Here is a 22213-nt window from a genome sequence, read left to right on the forward strand (position 1 = left end):
TTAAAATGTCTTTCCAGGATCTACAACTTCATCCTCAACAATCCACAATGAGACTGAAGTTGGAGATGATGATGTCTTTACAGTAAGTATCTCTCAATAGGAATTGCTCTTTATGCCCTCTGAATGGCTTTGTTGCTCTCCACTAAAGGCTGCCGTGTATCTGACTCTGGTTGCTATCAGTACAATGAAAGATATTCACAGAGTCCAAGGAGGCTCTGGCAAAAATTTGATGTGAACATGTATTTCTTTGTTCTGTTACTTCATCTCTTTTCCCACCTTTCTGTGAAAAATCATACTCAAGACTATGTTACCAAAAAATTACATTATCAATGAGCAAGTTAAAATACAAGACTAACAATAAACACACAGCATCATTAGTATTAGCAAGGACCCAGGTGGCGCTGTGGGCTAAACCACTGAGCCTAGGGCTTGCTGATCAGAAGGTCGGCGGTTCGAATCCCTGTGACGGGGTGAGCTCCCGTTGCTTGGTCCCAGCTCCTGCCAACCTAGCAGTTTGAAAGCACATCAAAATGCAAGTAGATAAATAGGAACCGCTATAGCGGGAAGGTAAACGGCGTTTCCATGTGCTGCTCTGGTTTGCCAGAAGCGGCTTTGTCATGCTGGCCACATGACCTGGAAGCTATACGCCGGCTCCCTCGGCCAATAATGCGAGATGAGCGCGCAACCCCAGAGTCGGTCACGACTGGACCTAATGGTCAGGGGTCCCTTTACCTTTACCTTTATCATTAGTATAGACCTGCACAAGTTCTGACAGAAACAATAAACCTACTCCAAAGGTTTTTTTAAAGAATGAGCAGAAGTGGGGCAGGATAAATTACTCCTGGGAGCACCAGAGCTGGAACGTCCCTCTCTCTTGACCTCACGAGCCATGCATTTTGTTGGTGAATAGGCAACAAGGAAGGCCTCAGAAACAGAGCACGGGTCTTGAGCAAGTTTATACTGGAAGAGATGATTCTTGAGAGACACTGGTCCCAGGGCCATTTCGTCCCAAGGCCAAAGCCAGCGCCTTGAAATGAGCCCAGGACAAATTGGTAGCCAATGAAGCCAGAACAAATTTGACATAATGCGATGTCTAGCTGCAGCATTCTGAGCCAACTGAAGCTTGGGGACTGTCTTCAAGGACAAACCCCTACATACAGTTTATTACAATAACCCAACCTGGAAGTGACAAGGGCATAAAAGACTAAGGATCGTTCCCTAAGCCTCTAACTGCAACAACAAAACATTACTGTACTTCCCTCTTCCTCAGTTTTCCCAGTGGCAATTTTTAGATTGTAACTGCCTTGTATTGTGCATGTTGAAAATAATAATGCCAGCCCCATTTTTGTTTCTTGCTTTTCTTGCTAAGTAACAGGGACTTGCTGTTCAGTTCTTTGCATTCTAGAGGGCTAGCAATAACTATGCCACCTCCAGGCAGGCACAGTTTAGGGATCCGATCCAGGGGCCTGCCAGGTGAGCCAACAAACTTTGGATCCAGCAGGGCCACTTCTGCAATACCCTGTTTCAGACCTTCTTGCCGGCTGAAGCAAGAACAAAATAGGTGTGTGCACTGGGGAGGTGCAAAAAACCTCTTGTGTGACCAAGTCCTAAGTCTGTTCTTACTGAGCAGTGTAAAATCTGGTTGCCGTAATGTAAGCAGAGGAGGGGACTGCTGGAAGTATCTGCAGATTTTTAAAATAAGGAGATGAAAGTTGAAAGAACAGACTTCTTTGACATTTCTGTTTCAATGGAAAACCATGACTGCCTCTCTAATGTATTGCTAAACTTTCTTTTCTTTTTCTTTTTTCTTTTTTCTTTTTGCATGTGAATAAAATAGTGGAGATTGTTTGGGGGGGGGGGAACCAGGACCGGGACCCATGCAGTCGAATCTTTTTGATTATAGAGGACGAACATCCTCAGCCTGAAAGGCTTGATAACGTTGAGGGCCTGAGATGGGCTTCCCGTAGCGTGTGACCAGATCCTCCGTGACAGTTGGCATGTTGTTTTCCTCTGTTCTTTTGTCATAGTTATAAGACAAACAACAGCAGGCAGGGTTAAAAGGTGACTTCCTCTCCTCCAGAGCAAAACTATCATTAGCAGCTGCTTCCCAGCTACCTGCCAGAAGTGATTTATAGATTCTGTGATGGAGAGGGAGGAATGGAAGGTGGTGGGTTGTTGTTGTTTTTTTTGCTGCAGTTGAGCTGGAATGGCATACTATTTAATAGCAAAGTATTCAGCAAAGATGCCTTCGTACATCTGTATCAGGTCTGTCCTGCTTAAAACATCAGCTGTGTATATCTTTGCCCCTCTAAAACACAAATGGTGCTGCCTTGATAATCCGTTCTGCTCTCTCCCTGGATCAGCCCAAGAACAGAGACTTCAGTATCCCCAGAAAGGGCAACAAGCCTTTTTGTTTATTTGGAAGATGGCAAAGTCAATGCACATATATGAGCCCTATTGATTTCCAGTGAATGTTTACTATGCACTTAACTCTCTCCCTTCTCCTCTCTCCCCCCCCTCAATGAAATCAAAGAGAGCTAAAAAATCTTTACTGTGGCTGAATTATGCTCTTTGTGTTTTCCAAAGATGAAGTTTCCCTTTAGGAGGCATCTCTGCAATGAAATGCAATGTTACCTTAACTCAGAGCCTCATTACAATCCACAAATGTTTTCCATATGCTTGAAAATTTATTTCTCCAGCCTCTGCACATTGTATGCTTGCTCTTTTCTCGAGGCGACCTGAGTGAAGCCAGTTGTTCATTTTTGCCTCGACTGAGAATGCATCTTGCTTGCCAGCAATCTGAAATTGCACTTTGCTTCCAGTTAATTAATCCACTTTCTGCACTCAGATTGTTTTCCCCTTTGGATAAATGTTCGTCTTTTGGGAAGTACCACTGAATCATGATGTAATGCGCTCTCTATATTCCATAGCCACTCATTCTGTGCAGCGGTGTAGAGAGAGATGACATGAGGCTGCAACTACCATATTTGCTTTGTCTCTTTATTGCAGCAGGACAATAAATAGCAAAACTTGTCGAAACCCTCCCAAGATGACCATCCTGAAATCAATCTCGGGCGGGGGGGGGGAGGCAAAGAAAAGCTGACGATGCAGATTATCATTCCGTCCTTGAATGCATAGATGCAGATTCTGGAAGATGTCTTTGTAAACCTCCTGTGTAGCCTTTTGAAGGGATGCAAATAGTTTTGTGGTGGCTGGGAATTATAGCCCAACATATTTTGGGGACCCAAGGAAGGCTGTGTGAATGGATTCTTTTTTTAAAAAAAATCCGCTGAGAAAACTGATTGTTACACAGCTCTGCATCTGTCAGAATAGTGACTTCTTCAGCCTTGTGATAAAACAAAGGCCTGGACATAATTAATGTTGATCATAGTTTATTATAAACTGTGGTTAAAGCCAGAGCATCTCGCAGGCATTCACTCACACCATGTCCTATTAAACCACAGCATACCGTGGTTCTCTGAAAATAAGCCATACCCTGAAAATATGCCATACTCCAAAAATAAGCCATACCCCGAAAATAAGCCATAGTGATAGGCATTTTAACTTTGTAGGTTAAACTGTACCATACTTAATTTTTTAAAAAATAAGACGTCCCCTGAAAATAAACCACCGTGTGTTTTTTTGAGGAAAAATAAATATAAGACGGTGTCTTATTTTTGGAGAAACACGGTAGTTTCTCCCCCCACCATTATTTTGAGTTTTGAGCTGTGCTTCTCTTGTGGCTCTGCAGCTTTGAGTTGTGACTAGAGGTTCTGGTTTTGCATACAATGTTTAATGCTTAATGCTAAGGTTAACTCTGACCAAGAATTACCGTACTTTTCCGTGTATAAGACTATGTTGTTGTTTTTTCCAAAAAAATCATGCCAAAAAATGGGGGTCGTCTTATATATGGGCAGTGCATAGGGTGGACTTTTGATTGGTTGCTGCCGTGGCTGTCAGCAGCTATTGTTCGTGTTATTGGTTGCTGGTCGTGTGATTGGCTGGTCGTGTGATTGGCTGATGTTCCTGCAGTTGGGCGGGTGACTGGCAGCTTCTGCCGGCAGACGGGAGGTGGATTTTGGGACACGCACAGGTGAGTGATTTTCAGCAATCCCCACTAAATAAAGCTCAACAACTCTGTGCCATCTCCCCCCCATTTTCTTAACTTTGATTCCCCCCAAATAGGGGGAGTGTTATACATGGGGGCGCCTTATAGACGGAAAAGTACGGTATATGCCACAGCAAACCTTGGTGAACAAGTGTTGGGTTCAGATAATAAAGTTTAACATTGGTTACTTAAGCCTATGACGTAGCATTCTATGTGGACCAGGTCAGTGGAGCTGGCATCTCTGTGTGGACCTGTGCTCCGTCCACACTTGTCTTTGGCGGGCTATTCCCAGCCTGGTTTGCTTATGTTAGCTGTTGACTTCCTTCTAGAGCAGACACGTGTCCATCCTGTTTCTCACAGTGATCAACGACATGCTTTTGGGAAGTCCACACCCAGAGGGTGTTGGAAGACGATCACCTCCCTGTCCTCTTCAGCCAATGATACTCCATGGCATGTTGCCTTTGAACCTGGTGGGTCTTATGTGGGCATCCTGACTAGTGCTGCTGTTTTTGCTTGGGCGAATTTGACTATTATCCTTTTAAAGCATTTAAAACTAGTGGACACCACTGCATTTGGTGCTGCAAATTCTATACTTTTCACACAATGTGAAGTAGTTCCCTCCCTACGATTTCTGATAGCTGTGCCCCTGTGCACAATCTGTGAGGTGTGTTCCCCAACCATAGCTGCCAAGTCTCCCGTTTTCCCCGGGAAACCCCCGTTTTTCCAGCTGTCCCCAGCCGAAAAAAACGGATTTTGTTTTTGTTTTCCCCCGGTTTATTCTGGCGCGGCGGCCATTTTGGAACTGGGCGGAGCATGCTCAGAAGTGACTTTTGATGCTGCTCTGCCCAGTTCCAAAATGGCTGCAGCGCGACTTCTGGTGCGGCGGCCATTTTGGAACTGGGCACAGCAGCATCAAAAGTCACTTCTGAGCATGCTCCGCCCAGTTCCAAAATGGCCGCCACGCTACTTCCGGTATGCTACTTCCGGTCCAGTCCCTTATTTCTCAGGCCGGAACTTGGCAGCTATGACACAGAGAGAGAGAGAGAGAATAATACAAATGATGAACAATTAGTGATCCTCAAAGGGGAGACCTTGCAACAACTGGTACGGACTGTCCCTGCTGACACTAAGGAAACGGGCAAAGACAAAGGAGGCAGAGCTCATCCTGGGCCAAGCACCCATAGGCATGGAGAGTAGCAACTGGTGGATCTGTACAGCATTTGCTGGGGTTACTTTGCCGCCTGTCGTCTTATGTGCATGTTTGACTTACTCAGTCACCCCAAGAGGGGTTCAGTTAACCCCCAAAGCCACACAATTAAAAATACCACCCCTTCAGTAAAGGAGAGGGCCTCTGAAACACAACATGGCAATTCACACCTCATGGTAGTTGACGACTACTTAGAACATGGGAGTTGTGAAGCCCGAAGCAAAAGGTTTTTATGGCATATACTTGACCCTACCTGTTGACGACTGTCTTAGCTTTACTATAAGTGACTTTCCATATACATAATGCAGTATATATAGCGCATGGGAAAGATTTATCTGGACCTTTAGATCCTGCTAACCAACTCAAGCATCCTTTTCTCTTCGTAGTCAGCATAAATAACATGAAATGAAGAAACCAGATCTCTTTCTGCTGCCTCCTTCATGAAACCTTTGGCCTACTTTGGTCTCCCAGATGAGTGTCAAGTATGTTTCAGCCGAACTATTAAAATATGCACACAAGAGGGAGAGCAGCGCTTACATATCCCCTACCCCCACCCGCTCTCCCTTTATCTCCCAAACAACATCTCAGCTGAGTTCGTAAAACAAATTTTCATTTGTTTTGCCAGAAAATGTAGATTAAGGAGGACAGGGGAACCCTGAAAATTATGAAGATTGACAATCTGAATGAGAAACAAAAACTCTCAAATAATGATGATGTCTTCACATCATCTGGTGGAAAAGAGGATTAAAAATGGTTTCTGGAGATGTTTGTTTGTTTTTGTCCAATCTGCTTGAGGTAGGATGGTTAGGCCAGGCTTCCTCAACCTCGGTCCTCCAGATGTTTATGGCCTACAATTCCCATAATCCCTAGCTAGCAGGACCCAGTGGTCAAGGATCATGGGAATTGTAGTCTCAAAACATCTGGAGGGCCAAGGTTGAGGAAGCCTGGGTTAGGCTAATGATAGGAATGGGAAGCATCTGGCTCTGTATCCCGGGGGGGACGGACCCTTGACTCTCCCAGTGCTGCTGGACTCTGGCTGCCATTGGCCCTGCTGAGTGGAGCTGGAGGGCAGCAACAGCACCTGTAAGGCCACAAGTTCCTCCCTCCTGCTCTATGCAGATCAGTTCTGAATGCAAAAAGAGAGAGAGAGAGAGCTGCTATCATCTCCTAGATGAGTGACTTTTGGTCTGTCTTCCAGGAGTGCCTTAGAACCTTATCAGGGTTTCCTTAGAAAGAGAACATTTTAGAGCCATCGTTGCTGAATGCAGTGATTAGAAAGTTGTGTGGGCTGATCTTTCCTTTGACGTCCCTCAAGAACGTGTTTAGGTTCCTTTTTTGGTGGAATTTGGAAATACAGGTAGTGAATAAGGTAAAGGTAAAGGGCCCCTGGATGGTTAAGTCCAGTCAAAGGCGACTGGGGTTGCGACGCTCATCTCACTTTTCAGGCCGAGGGAGCCAGTGTTTGCCACAGACAGCTTTCTGGGTCATGTGAACAGCAGGACTAAGCAGCTTCTGGCGCAACGAAACGCAATGACGAGTGCTAGAGCGCACGGAAATACTGTTTACCTTCCCGCTGCAGCGGTACCTATTTATCTGCTCACGCCAGTATGCTTTCGAACTGCTAGGTTGGCAGGAGCTAGGACAGAACAACAGGAGCTCCCCTGCTTCCCAACTTGTGCTGTTGATGAGTTGGACTGAGTTGAATCCCGCCCATAGTAATTTAAACCCATTATGCAACTTAAGCTTTTTGTTATATATTGTCCTGGTCTATATAGCAATTTAACTTTAAGTGTAAAGGTAAAGGGACCCCTGACCATTAGGTCCAGTCGTGACCGACTCTGGGGTTGCGACGCTCATCTCATGTTATTGGCCGAGGGAGCCGGCATACAGCTTCCATTGCACCCATAACAATGAACCTGGGGTTAGCATTGTAATGCTGCAACCTTGGAAAAGATTTTGACACTTCCAATAGATCTACATGGTTGCAGATGTCCATCGCAATATGTCACCCATAAAGTTTGTTCCAGGATATTCCTGAGAACTGGATCCTGGATTCTTAAGAGAGGTAAAAATAAAAATAAAATTTTGCACAGTATATTGTGGTGAGTGCAGTGGGGAGAAGAGGTCTTAATTCAACAGCATGCTTTTTGAAAACAAAAATGTGCATCTTGTTGGATTCCCAGAGTGGCAAACAGAGCCCTGAGAAATACTTGTGTGTTCCTGAATTCTGCCCCGAAGGTGACGCACTGGGCAGGCCATGCTTGGCATGTAAACATGGTTGGAGAAAGTCAGCCCTGGCAGCCTGACAACAAGATGATTGACAACTTCCTGTTAACAAAGTGAAAAGGATTAGAGAATTGCCTTGCAGCCTATAATGCAAGACATTGGCAAGGCTCCTATGAATATTCAGAGGGAAGGGAGATTTGCAGCTAGCCTCTGAGGTATCTTCATGGAGGCAGAAGGGCAGGGGAACTCTTATAAGACCACAGGGCAGATAAATGCCAAATTTCTGCTCTACTACTTCCACAAGACCTATTCAGATTTGATACTGACCTCTGATTTAGTCTAATTTTTAGGAAATATGCATGGAGTGTACACAGTTTCCTTAATGTGTTTTTTTTACTGAAGTTCTGTTCCATCTAATTGCATTTGAAACAAAAATGCAATTAGTCAGCCAAAGCCATGCAGTGGGGGAAATGAAACAGCTGTAAAATAGAGGAAGGCAGGAAGAAGAAAAATCAGCCTCCCCTGATTAGTGGGTTGTATCTAACTAAGGTACAGTGGTACCTCTACTTACAAATTTAATGTGTTCCGAACGCACATTTGTAAGTCGAAAAAAATTGTAAGTCAAATCCCATAGGAATGCATTGGGAGAAAAAATTCGTAAGTCGAAGCAACCCTATCTAAAAATTTGTAAGTAGAAAAAATCCTATCTAAACCGCATCCAAGATGGCGAATGGAGCTCCGTTCGTAAGTAGAAACATTCATAAGTAGAGTTATTCGTAAGTAGAGGTACCACTGTATAGTCAGAGTAGACCCATTGAAATTAATGCTCCTTAGTTAATAGTCACGCCCATTAATTTAGATGATTCTTCTCTGAGCATGTCCATTCTTCATATCCTAGGTGCTTCCCAGGCATAGGCTGCTTAAAGTGACAGGCTTAACTGTTTCATTGACATATACAGAGTTATTCTCTTTCCGCTGTTAGCTTGCTTGGCTGTTAGCAGTGCCAGAAGAGATTGCTCTGGATAATGCAAAATAGGAGGTTGATAATGCAGAATAGGATGAAACAAGGCAGCAAGCCTCTAGACAAGTAATTCTTAACTGGTTGGGATCATGGAGTCATAGTTTTGACTTCTTAAATATAGTTCTGTACATTAAATTGCCAGAACTATAAAAGACCAGAACTTTAAGCAGCAGCAGCAGCAGCAGCAACAACACATAGTTTTATAAACTGTTGGAGCAAATTGCATATTAGTTATAAAATTTAAAATAGGGGGGTTAAAGTTTTTGAAGGGAACAGCCATGCAGAAAGAGGAAAGAAAATACTTTCCAGGGACAGGCGCCCACCCCTCCAGATTTATATGCAAGAATGAATAAGATGACAGGTGAGATATTATATTTGTCTAAAATAGAAGTATTTCAGTGCAAATTTTGTGGTGAAATATTTCATGCAGATCTACGTGCTTTGCATTCATACTTTGCTATTTACGGCTTTTAAAAATTCCTCCCGACTTCAGCTGCGCATTCATGAGCTTGTGCTTAAGAGTTGAAAGGAAGGTTATTGCAGGCAGAGACTTCTCAGAGCAGACAGAAACGATATTTTAAGAAGTCAGATGGGGTCACTTATTTGCAGTTATGATCATCTACCCTTAACTTTAACTGGAATCTGCCACTGAAATAGAACCCAACAGCTGATGCAACTAAAACTTCCAAAATATTCTTCTTTGCTTTATGTAAAGTGTCATAACATTTATTGATCTCCAGTTTCTCCTTTTTCAGAAGAAAGGAAAGACGATAACAGCCAGCAAATTTATTTCTAAAATAATTTTAGACTATTCCATAGATACTGGGCTCATTGTAACCAGTCAGAGGGAGCAAGGCGGGTGCAACCGGCGTTCCATTTCTCTGCTCTGGTGTAGGCAAAGATGCTAATCTACCTGGAGGGAACCTATCTGGAGATAATAATAATAAAAACTTGCACATAAGCCGCAGCAGACAATAAACTGATGTTGATCGGGCAGCTCAGTTTTGTCAGTGTGGCATCTTCATGTCTTGTCACACAGCTATATAAGGAATAAGTACAGAGAATCAAATCAGGCTGTGTATTTTTAACGTTATTCCACTTTTAAGAGGCACACACGTGTTGGTTGGACCCCAGCTTACATGTATTTTAGATTAAAACATAGTTAAAAATATGCACTTGTCCCACCCTTTTTGTGCTGTGTGTGTGTGTGTGTGTGTGTGTGTGTGTGTGTGTTGGACTTGTCAGTTTCGGGGGGGGGGGGAGAGGAACCATGTTAGTCTCTGCTGCGTCGCATGCATCTGATGGACTCCAGCCCATGAAATCTCATGTCTCAATAACTTCCTAAGTCTTTAAAGTGCCGCAAGACACTGTTATTTTTATCATAAAGCAAAGTGGTGTCAAACGGAGGAGGCAAAACCCAAGGAACTGCCCAACGTCATTTCTGTGAGCAGATTAAATATGTGTATTTTAGACCGACATTTCTCAAACCATGTTGCTGTTCATGAAAAACATGTGTGTTTCTAAAGAGGTTTATAGGGTGGCAGTGTGATTTGGGGGGGGTGAGGCGGGGGTGGGGCGGATAGGCCCCCCAGTGCCTAAGGAGAAATCTGGATTGTAGCTCGGCCCGGGTCTATGGAAATGGAGCTGTGTTACTTACCTTCACTGTTCCCATTTATGTTACTAACAGAATGCTACAGACAGCTCCTCTAATTCTTCTCAGAAGAGGGAGCAGCCTTTGCGAACACTGGCACCTCCTCCATCCTGTGAGCACCACAGAATTTGCACCCGGGGACATTTGCACGACCAGTTTAACCCTGACCAGTATCATCTAGAACAAGTGAGCCTGTTTTCTTTTTCTTTTTTTGAAAATAAGTTTTTATTCGTTTTCCTTAAACATAATAACATTAATTTAACTTTACATATATTCCAAACTATTTGACTTCCTTCCTTCCACCAAGTGGTAAATTCTGTCAGTCCTATTTCGTATTTTCTATTTACATCCAGTTTGTATCATTGTAGAGGTTATGCTACTACCCCTAACGCTCTCATACCCGTGTAATTACCCTTGGCATATTCTATAAATTTACTCCATTCAGATCGGAACTTCACATCGTCCAAGTCTCGCACTCTGTGTGTTAATTTGGCTAATTCCATGAATTCTAAAACCTTCGTTTGCCACTCAGTAATAGATGGAATTTCATTTGTTTTCCATTTCTGGGCGATAAGAATCCTAGAAGCCACAGTGGCGTACATGAAAAATCTTAAATCAGTTTTTGGAATTTCTTTGTCCACCAGTCCCAACAAAAAACAAGTGAGCCTGTTTTCAGTTTTCACCTTTTGTGTTCTTGCCACTGCCACTCATGGGCACACCAGAGTCCATATGCTTCAAGTAATTCTCTGTGGATGCATTTCTAGTGGGAGCTGGAACTGGGGAGGGGGGGTTCTCTTGATAAGAAGCCTTGCTTGCCATGGTCTTCCAAGGACTATTTGGCTGACCTTCAGGAAGCAGCGCAAGACTTCTCCTGTCAGGTTGGTATATGCCAGTTGCCTAAAAAGACAGAGATGAATCCCTGTGATTTAGCATTTCGGGGGAGGGCTTGCACGTAAAAGCTAGCTGCTAAACCAATGCTCTTCTTCTTGCCTGTTTCTGAAATAAATTGAAACGTCAGCATGAGCCTGGCTACACGAGACTTACAGCTGACACAGATCTGCAAGGATATGATAACAGATTTGGATGGCACACAGATCTACGGCATAGGGAAAATGCATAAAGGATTCCTGAGCCACATTATAAGAAAGTCAATTTATGAGGTGTGGAATAGATATAAAAGTCTATTAGAACGTAAAAACTCCATGGTGGCTCTTGGCATTGGAAGCGATTGCGGTTAAAAAATTAAATACGGAAGGAAAATGGGTGAGCTACAGAGATGTAGTGATGGAGGAAGGAAACCAGTTGAAATTTAAAAAAAAAACGTTCGAGGAAATAAAAGAATCATTGAGGGATTGGTTACACTATCGTCAGATAAATGAAGTGTTTAAAGAGGATAAAAAGAAAAATGGCTTTGAAACAAGATCTAGAGTTGAGATAGATGTATTGAATGATAAGACAAGATTATTGTCAAAAATGTATAAATTATTATTGGAATGGCATACTAAAGATGAGGAGGTAAAATCGGTAATGATACATTGGGCTAAAGATATTGGACATAATATACAGTTAGAAGATTGGGAGAGGTTATGGAATGAAGGTACTGTATATTAAAAAGAATTTCAATTGCAGTGGCCCATTCTCCAGCTACTGCAGTCATTGCTGGTAGCCTAGGTCATATTGCTGTTCCTCACTGGGTACAGTTGGGATATCAGGATATCATGCGGGTTATATCTGCAAAATGCTTTTGATCTGATATTCTCCACTTCCAGCTATATGTACCATAATAACTTGAATAATGGGATTTTTGTAATCACTGTTTTTGGCATTTTAAATGAATGAACGCGCTCCTCATCCACTTCAAATACCTTTTGGCGATTGGAGCAGTGAAAAATTTAAAACGAAGTCTGTCTTGCTTATATTGTGTTGTTATGTAGATAAACGTGTGTATGTCTCGAGAGAGAGAGAGAGAGAGATTAGATGATAGAATAACAGAAAATATATTTAATACCTAAACTTTCTGAGTGTGTCATGTGTTGCCAGCTTTTGAGATGTCCTTTTTGAAACGCTTCTCCAACAGTCAATCCCACGATCCTATCGGCACGTCAGCTTCCCGGATGACGACGAGGAGATTGTGCGGATTAATCCACGAGAAAAGATCTGGGTGACGGGTTACGAGGACTACCGCCACACCCCCATGCGGGAGAAGTACATTGATCCGGACGATGGGGACTCGTATGTGCGATTTGCCAAAACCGAGGCCTCCAAGCACGATTACAATTACCCTTACGTGGGCAACTCCGACTTCGACCTCTGCGAGGACATCAAGGGCGCCGTGGTAAAGACTCAGCCTGCCCGGTGCAAGTCGCGGCGGCGAAAGGAGGACGGGGAGAGGTCGAGGTGCGTCTACTGCAGGGACATGTTCAACCACGAGGAGAACAGGCGGGGCCAGTGCCAGGATGCTCCGGACAGAATAAAGAACTGCATCCGCCAAGTCAGCTGTATGTGGTGCGCGGACAGCATGCTGTACCACTGTATGTCTGACCCAGAAGGAGACTATACAGACCCTTGCTCTTGCGATACCAGTGATGAAAAGTTTTGCCTCCGGTGGTTGGCCCTCATCGCCTTGTCTTTCCTTGCCCCCTGTATGTGCTGTTACCTGCCCCTTCGGGCTTGCTATCACTGTGGGGTCATGTGCAGGTGCTGTGGAGGGAAACATAAAGCAGCTGGATGACAACACTCAAAGCTTGTGAAGTACTTTGCGTTTTCCCTTTTAGCTAAGGAGCACCTTGGTCCGGAGTGTTCTCAATTTTTACGTACATCATCACAGGGCCCAAGGAAACGGACAGAGCTCAGAAACCGGTGGGCTTGTCCCTCCTCCTCTTCCTTCCCCCCCCCCTTTCTTTCTTTCTCTCCCCTTCCCACTCGGCTGCTATGCATTGATTGCTCACGGAGTTCTAACAGACTGGTGTGCAGCATAAAAAGACTTTTGTATTATTGATCTGTAATCAAGCAAGAATGTCTTGTACATGTTTATACCTCCCCTCTGCCCTTCCCCTCAGTTGAATGGTTGAGTGTGGTGGACTTTCAGAACTTAATTACGGCTGTGTCTGTATTTAGCAACCTATCGACACATGTGGAAATAAGGTATAATGAAATCCCACTTTAAATTGTGTTCAACTTGCAGCCAGTAAGTGAGTGAGTGTGTGTGTGTGTGTGAGAGAGAGAGAGTTGAGTGAGTGAGTGAGTGTATAGAAATTGTGCTAATAACAAATGTGTACCATGACACAGTATCGCTGACAATCTTTATTGTGAGAATTTTGAGTCCATCAGTTCTTTTGACCGTTGCTTTGAATGATTTCTCTGATCACCAAGTATTCAAGCAAAATGTGGGAAACGAGCCTTAGTATCACCTATATAACATTTGTGAATCTGAGAACTTGTGTTTCAGACCAATTTTACACGTGAAAGGGAAACCCTTAAGTGTCTTCTCTCTTCTCCCCTCCCCCCACACCATCACCTTAGTCTTTCTCCTCCAAATAACATTGGAAATTATAGCTTTAGTGTTGATATTCTTCGCAGTGGAAATACTCCTCTATCCTACAGTGTTTCTATTTGAAACAAAGGGGGAATTTCACAAGTTACTAAATTAGCAGGTACACTCATGTGTTTGCGGTGTACCTTGAAACATATAAGAGGGAACATAGTTGTCTTTTATTTTTATTTTATTTTTAACCATGTCTACAGTCTTGTGTGCTAAGGATGGGTGGCAATTCTGCTCTCTCTGGAATCCAGAAGCATTTGGGGAATGGATCTGGGAGCCTGTGTTTTTCCAGCATTTCCAAACCAACCTGGGAATTCAGGGGAGCCTCCCCAGCCAGGAGGTGCTGGTCTGTGTGAAGTGTTTTCATTTGTGCTTTGCCTGCCGCTCTCTGCCTTGGAGGCCTTTTGGACCAGGCGAGGATGTTTTGAAACTTCTCCCGGGATCACTTCCCGTGAGGGGAAAGCTTTTTTGACAGAGGGGGAAACACCACTGCCTGCATCTGAGACTGTCAGGTGTGGGTGTGGATCCAGCACCACGACAGGCATCCCATCATCACAGCATTTGACAATCACCTGGATGCAGGTAGGAGCATGGCTTCTTTTTATCATTATTCAGTTCTCCTCAGAAGGCCTACAGGAATCTGAAAGAAAAAAAAGTGAAATTGACAAACATCACCAGTCCAGAGAAGCCTAGTAAAACTTTTCTGAGCTAATCCAACTTTCTGATTCTCCAAGCTAACTGTAGAGAAATATGTGTGCGTCAGTTTCAAGAAAGCTTTAACGTTGCTGCGCATTGCAGGGTCTCTTGCGTCCAATTTTTTTTCCAAGTGCATTGGTGAAATTGACCGATAAAGTCTCTTCCATCCCCCAAGCCTTTGGATCTGCAAAGTAGGTGCGCTTGAAGTGTGGACATGAATAATTCCTGGTGGATTTAATGCACAGATAGGAAGCAGAAAGTTACCGGGGAGGGGGGAGAGATGTGCTATGGTGTTACCAGGGTTTTCCATGGTGTGGCCTGATCTGACCCCACAGTTCTGTCTGCTGTGCAGACTACAGGATCCGCCTGGGGTCAGCAAAGGGTCGTGCCACTTTCTGCTTCCAAATGCACTGAACCAGCATATTTGGGATCTGCATAGAACCCAGGGCAGACATCCCTTAGGCCAGAGCTGGGTAAATCCCAGTCACCTTGGTGCCTTCAAACCAAACACTAGGGACATTGAAGCATTTCCCCCCAGCCTTGCCCTAAGTTAGAGGCAGGCCCTGTTGAAATCAGTGGGTGCCCCAACATGGAAAGGCATGTTCATTTCGGTAGTACTTGGTGGTGCGTAAAACGTGCGTGCTTCGCAGGATCTGTACGCCACTTCTCACTTGGTTGTGAAATGCGTACAATAGGGTGAAACGATGCTTTTGACTTTGTGTGGGTTTGATTTTCTTCTTCAAAGCCATGTCTTGTGTACAAGGCTTGTAATTAATCTGGGGAAATAATAATATTTTTCTAATATATGACATGGAATGGCGATTATTATTATTTTTTTTATTCAAAGGAATAATGTAGAGCCGTTTAGCTATAATATAGCATAGTACAATCTGAGTCATCCGAGGCAGCTATAGGCACCGGCTTATGAGAACATGCGCTGCTGTTTCTGCCATAATCTTTTTTTTTCTGCAGCCAAGGGCCGGTGAGTGCATACCCTTGCCCCCCCCTCCTTCTTGCACATTGACTTGAGTCTTAAAGGAAGAGGAACTGAATTTTATTTTATTTTATTGCCAAATAGATGCAAATAGCGACACGCTTGCCACTCTCCTTGTGAAAGCGGGCCAGCAGCTCCTTCCGGGAGTCACCACAGCTTTTTGTCACATGTAGCTACATATACAATGAGTGTGTGGCTTATGTTATGGTTGAAACCTGGAGCTTGAGCAGATCTGCTTACACTCAGGCAATGACTTCATGATTTGATGGCAAGCTTTTCTGTTTTGTTTTTAAACTGCCCGCCCGGGCACACGGCAGCACCCATTGGGCCAACCCCAGAAACTCAAGGGCGAGGATCCAGAGCCATTTGGCAAAGCAGTGATTTGAGGCCTGTTTGCAAACATGGACCCTGCACCCTACCCTCTTTCCCACCAGACAAGCCACTGTTGCGAAACTCAGGGGACCTTCAGGAGCAGTTCCAGAAACCTTTGGGGTGGAGGTGGGGGTCTGTGTTGAAACTTGAACATTCCTAAGGACTTCTGCGAGCTCCTTCTTGCAAGGCAACTGGAGCACAGCCCTTTCCCACTCGCCACAAAGGGACAGTCATAAGCTCCCAGGTGGGGGAGGGGCAGGGTTTGTGTTGGAGCTCTTCCCCATGCCAATAATTGCCCTTGTTTCTGGGAAGAGCTGCAGGCATGGGCTGTTCCCAGGTGCTTGGGGCTTCCCACATCACCTTTGCATGCAGCAGGCATCCCCAAACTTCGGCCCTCCAGATGTTTTGGACTACAATTCCCATCATCCCTGACCGCTGGTCCTGTTATCTAGGGATCATGGCAGTTGTAGGCCAAAACATCTGGAGGGCCGCAGCTTGGGGATGCCTGGCATAAAGAAAAGAGCCTATTGCAGTAACTTCCATTTCTCAAAGCTAATGGAAGGAGGACCCCAGACATCATCATCATCATCATCATCATATATATATATAGAACCACAGCAGAAGAATTCTGGACTGTACCACTAAAGTTTGGGAGTCACATTTAATTTCCCCCATATTAAAAAACGAAAGACTCATTGCTTGTAACAAGCTAGCAGACCAGAGAGATTTAAGCATGCATATTTTTGGTGATGTGCTAGTCTATTCGGCATTAAGCAGGTAAAAAATAAATAAATCTGCAACGTGCAGTGATACAGTCTAGAATTCTATATAATGTGTAGATTGGCTGTGTGATCTCTCTAGTTCATATTTTGGTATTCAAGATTTGGGATTTGTCTGTAACATTAATAACGTAGGCTGCAATGTTTTTGCAACGGTTAGGTTTACATTTGTAAATGTCAATGGACTGCTAAATGGCAAGGGAAGTTTTTCATTTTCATTTTCATTTATTATTATTTTTGTAAACTTGTGGAAAGAATAAATATTTTGTGCCTAAAAGCAAATGACAAATCGCTGTAAATGGTGACTAGCAAACATCATGCCAGCCTCAAAATAAAATAATAACAAAGTGATGGGGACAATATTTTTGGTTTTGCAAGTTGTTCCGCTTTTCTGAATTTCTGTAAGGTCTCCCCCCACCCCCAACAAAAGCACAACACTACAGAAGAGATCTTACAGGTTGTCAAGCCTCTCAGTTCAAGTGCCCCTATTTATTTTGCTAAAGTAGACATACTCCAAGCCTTGATGTCTGTCCTCTTCTGTAAATTCCCTCTTTTCTCTTCTCTGCTTTTGTTTTAATCCTGATTCAGTCGTTCCATGTTTGTTCTCCCCCTCCATGTGAGTTGTTGGGGGGTGTTTTCATTTTCGTTAGTGCAGCAAAATTGGCACAAGGGTAGAAATGGGTTGGGAGGGGGTTTTTCCCCCCTGTAAATATTTCCCATTGATCTCCACACTGCAACTGAGCAGTGTGTAGTGTTTTTCCTCCGTTGGCTTTTCAGTACTGACATTAATCATCTGAGAAATTATTCAGATTTTATTTTTGTATCTGTGGTAACAATCCATTAACCAAAAGCTGTTTCTCCCCTTCCCCCCCCCCAGTTCGGAACATTTCCCCCCCAAAGCTCTTGCTCACATTAACAAATTTAAGTGCCTGAAGCAAACCTTCTATTATGTATCTGTATACTAAAAGTTTAAAACTCTGTTGTATTGATTTTTATAAGCCTTTTTACCTCTGTGTAAAGAATATATATACAAGTGTATGATGTATATTTTAGTTCTTAACTTCTTTTTTATTGTTTCTAATATGTATGATCATTGTAGCTATTGCTTTAAAAATGTACCATGTAAATATAAATACATCATATCAAAAGAAAAGCTTTGCAAGTCTTTAACTAAAAGGTTTGGGTATCTGAAAGATGAGAACCAAGATACTGTATATCTTTGTGCTGCATTCCAGGATACTAAAGGTGCATCTATATACATTTTCTGAGCAATAATTTCCTTAAAAAGGTAAAGGTAAAGGGACCCCTGACAGTTAAGCCCAGTCGCAAACGACTCTGGGGTTGCAGCGCTCATCTCGCTTTACTGGCCGAGGGAGCCAACGTTTGTCTGCAGACAGTTTTTCTGGGTCATGTGGCCAGCAAAACCAGAGCAGCGCATGGAAACGCCATTTACCTTCCCGCAGGAGCGGTACCTATTTGTCTACTTGCACTTTGATGTGCTTTCGAACTGCTAGGTTGGCAGGAGCTGGGACCAAGCAACGGGAGCTCGCCCCGTCACAGGGATTCGAACTGCCGACCTTCCGATTGGCAAGCCCTAGGCTCAGTGGTTTTCACCACAGCGCCACCCACGTCCCTTTAATAATTTCTTAGCACAAGGAAATTGTAGTGTGAACTGGAAAAGCGTTGCCATGTCCTGTCCCTGCGATAGCAGCTGATCTAGAAAGTGCAGTCATGGATATTGTAGCTCGTGCTACTTTTTCCTTCACTGATTTCAGGTGGAGAAATTCAGTTCCATAAACTGGTCCTAAATTCAAAGCTGCTCTTTACCTGCACCTCTTCAGCATACACAGGACAATATTTGTGCTTGCAGTTCTTCCAGGAGGAAGGAGGAGACATTGGTCGCCATTGTAAGTGTGTTGGGAAGTGTTGACAGCATAGTGCCCCCCTAACTTGATATTTTAGGCTGCAGTCTTACGCAGTGACAGTAAACTCAGCCGCCGTGTGTGCATATAGAGTCATCCAACCCAATTTTTTAAAATTAACTGTAGCTTCACTATAGGATGTTAAATGCAAAATGCTATTTTGATATGATTTGCTGCTTTAAAAAAATATATCCCATTTCTCATGGTAATTCCAGAATTCTCAATTCTCTTAACATATAAGAACAGATTTTGTTCTCTGTTGATTCTCTGTCCCTGGGTTCATTCTTGCCCTGCCCTCTTCCTACACAGATATATCCAGTTTCACAGGGGAAAGAACCAGATCAACAGTGAGTGGGGCTTTCAATGCTATCAACCTTGGAGAGACTGTCCCATGTAATATATGCATTCTAGGTATGGAGATACTGAAAGTGTACTGTAGCCTAGTGGATAATCCTCTTGTGAGTCCCAAGAGACCCAACTCTCTGAGAGGCGATGTACTATCCCCCCCCCTCCCCGTGAGATCAGTGTGCAGTTCACAGAACTTACAAATTTCAGCTCCAACATCCTGATCTTTTGAGACTCCAAAATTTTGCAAACAGATTTGTGTTTCTAACCTTCGTTTCAGAAGACTCTTGACTTCGGTACAGTGGAACCTCAGTTTCCGAGCGTCTTGGAAGCCGAACAACTCAGAACCCAAACACGGAAGTAATTGCTTCTGTTTTCTAACGTTTTTTGGAAGTCGAACGGCTTCCGGGGAGTTTTTCTTTTCTTTTCACCCCATTGACTTTGCAGCAAGCACATTGATCTTCCGTTTTTTTTAACGTTTTGGAAGCTGAACAGTCTTCCGGAACTGATTACGTTCGAAAACTGAGGTTCCACTGTAGATCTGTCCACAAATCTCAGGAACTAGAGAGAAGGGTTTAAAATTCAAAGATATTTGGTTTCTGTATCTCATGATCTCACTTGGGATTAGTTGTATCAGCTCAGCTAGGTGACAGGAAGTCTTCCTATAAGTGCCATGGATCTTCACACTTCATAGCAGCTTTCTAAGCAAGATGACATAACTGCATATCCGTAGCCCAAGGGGACTTGGTAGGGAATCTTGTTGGCATTCTGAAACAATTCCCAATAAATTTAATGGGACTTGACCCCGAGCAACTAAGCCTATGATTTCAGATTTGTTTTCTAAAGGAGGTCTCCTTCTGCATTCATGCAACTCTCCAGAGGCTATTGATTATTTTATTGCTTTTATGTATGGAAGAACTAAGAATTACAGTATGGATACCCAATCAGCCTTCATTTCAGGCAAGGCAATATTGCCATCCTTTATTTGACCATATAAAACGCTCTCCACCTTTCCCCAGAAGCTTTACAGGTTTTAGGTGGCCACCAGACACGACCTAGTAACATCTGTGGTTGTATGATATATTAATTAAAATGCACTAGTTAAACTGCTGCCTTTTCAAGGTGGCTATCTGCGGCAATGCTTGTTTGTGTAAAGCTCACTGAGTGCAGTCATCAACTTTTAAAACATCCTTGGGAGTCTTGCATCCACTACTGAGTTGTCTGAAGTGATGTTGTGCATCTGCGCAGCACAGATTGACCACTAAAATGAAAGGCGCAGATACGGGATGGGTGACACCTGGCTTGCGAGCAGTACATGTGAAAAGGATCTAAGAGTCCTGGTAGACCACAAACTTGACATGAGTCAACAGTGTGATGCAGCCGCTAAAAAAGCCAATGCAATTCTGGGCTGCATCAATAGGAGTATAGCGTCTAGATCAAGGGAAGTAATAGTACCACTGTATTCTGCTCTGGTCAGACCTCACCTGGAGTACTGTGTCCAGTTCTGGGCACCACAGTTCAAGAAGGATACTGACAAGCTGGAACGTGTCCAGAAGAGGGCAACCAAAATGGTCAAAGGCCTGGAAACAATGCCTTATGAGGAACGGCTTAGGGAGCTGGGTATGTTTAGCCTGGAGAAGAGAAGGTTAAGGGGCGATATGATAGCCATGTTCAAATATATAAAAGGATGTCATATAAGAGAGGGTGAAAGTTTGTTTTCTGCTGCTCCAGAGAAGTGGACACAGAGCAATGGATTCAAACTACAAGAAAGAAGATTCCACCTAAACATTAGGAAGAATCTCCTGACAATAAGAGCTGTTCGACAGTGGAATTTGCTGCCAAGAAGTGTGGTGGAGTCTCCTTCTTTGGAGGTCTTTAAGCAGAGGCTTGACAGCCATATGTCAAGAATGCTTTGATTTTGTTATCTGCTTGGCAGGGGGTTGGACTGGATGGCCCTTGTGGTCTCTTCCAACTCTATGATTCTATGATTCTAAGAATCAAACATTGCAGCAGGTAACTTGTGAAAATACCAAAAAAAAGGCAATGTCTTGCTAAAGCAGCTTGATTGACAGCTGTGTTTCCCATTAATGGATGAGGGAAGAAATGAGATGAACTCCTACACTGCTTTTTGTGTTGCCTAAAACACTGGTCAAAATTGAACGGTTTAACTGTATCCATTGCTCAGAATTGGACCATGCTGGAATAGAGATGCCCGATTCCTGCTCTCTGCAGCTGTGGAGTGTGCAAAGAAGATATTGCTAATATCCAAATCCATTCAGGAAGCTTGTAAATGCCTCCAACCATGCTCTGGAAAACACTGCCAAAAGCAGGGTGGGGCTATGCTCCCGTGCATTTTAACAGCCTGGTATGCAAAAGACAGCAAGTGAAAATTTTCTGTTGCTTCTCCACCCCCACCCCACTTTGATATCTTTGAACCTAGCAATGCAGCATGTGGAGACGCCGAGGTATCGTTTATATTGAGATTGAAAATATTCTCGGCCAAGGTCTGATGGGCCTGCCATACAGCTGTCCTTATCCATGGGGGTGTCCCGCCAGCAAGGGGAGGTGGAGGTCGGCAGGCCCACAGTTCTGGAACGGATGAGAAGGTAAGGCAAGCCCAGTACCTTGGACAAAAAGCAAGTTCAGTGGTACCTCTCCTTACGAATTTAATGCGTTCCGAACACACATTTGTAAGTCGAAAAAAATTGTAAGTCGAATCCCATAGGAATGCATTGGGAGAAAAAATTCGTAACCCTGCAGCTGAGGCAGAAGATAAAGGTCTCAGTGGTGTTGAAGGGAACTTGGTAGACCTTTCAGAGTTTGGAGCAGGCCAGGGGTTTTCAACCAGTGTGCCATCAAGGGTGCATCAGGCAACACTGACTCCATCCGTCTTTCCTTCCCTCCCTCCTCGGATGCCCTCTCACGTCTCTGCCCTCACAAAGGCTTGCACAGCTGTTTGTTGCAGCAGCCCTGGCTACAAGCTGCGCAAGCGAATGGTGCCTCTGGGGCTGGCCAGGGGGTGCTGGTTTCCAGGAGCTGAGGCGGCCTCAAAGTAAGCAGGCATGTGGGTGAGGGAGCCCAGCTGTTGGGAATGGACAGACAAGGCACCATGCTGGCCTTTCTTGTGCTTGCTGTGTGCAAAGGCCTGCCTGGAAGCTGAGTGTACAGCACCAAAGGGGAGCCTTTCCGCCGTGCAGGCCCAGTGGCGCCCACTGCTGCCTCCCAGGGTGAGTAAGGTGCTGGCCTCACACTCACCTTTGGCCAGTTTCCATCAGGCCGCTAAGGCTGGGGGCATCTTCTTCCCAGCCCCCTGGGAGGCAATGTAAGGAGGCACCTCTCTTTGGGGTGGAG

General features: G+C 44.1%; 1 protein-coding gene across 1 annotated transcript in view; it reads left to right on the forward strand.

The window, feature by feature from the left end:
- SPRED2 (sprouty related EVH1 domain containing 2) overlaps nt 1-17668 on the forward strand; it is an 81441-nt gene extending 63773 nt beyond the window's left edge. Inside the window, exons 4-6 of the mRNA XM_035110274.2 lie at nt 18-82; nt 10250-10399; nt 12291-17668. Of these exons, the coding sequence (XP_034966165.1) occupies nt 18-82; nt 10250-10399; nt 12291-12944 (869 nt within the window). The 3' untranslated portion in view covers nt 12945-17668. The remainder of the gene's footprint in view (nt 1-17; nt 83-10249; nt 10400-12290) is intronic.
- Nucleotides 17669-22213: the final 4545 nt, after the last annotated feature.

Source organism: Zootoca vivipara, chromosome 3, assembly GCF_963506605.1.
Source record: "Zootoca vivipara chromosome 3, rZooViv1.1, whole genome shotgun sequence".
Lineage (NCBI taxonomy): Eukaryota > Metazoa > Chordata > Lepidosauria > Squamata > Lacertidae > Zootoca > Zootoca vivipara.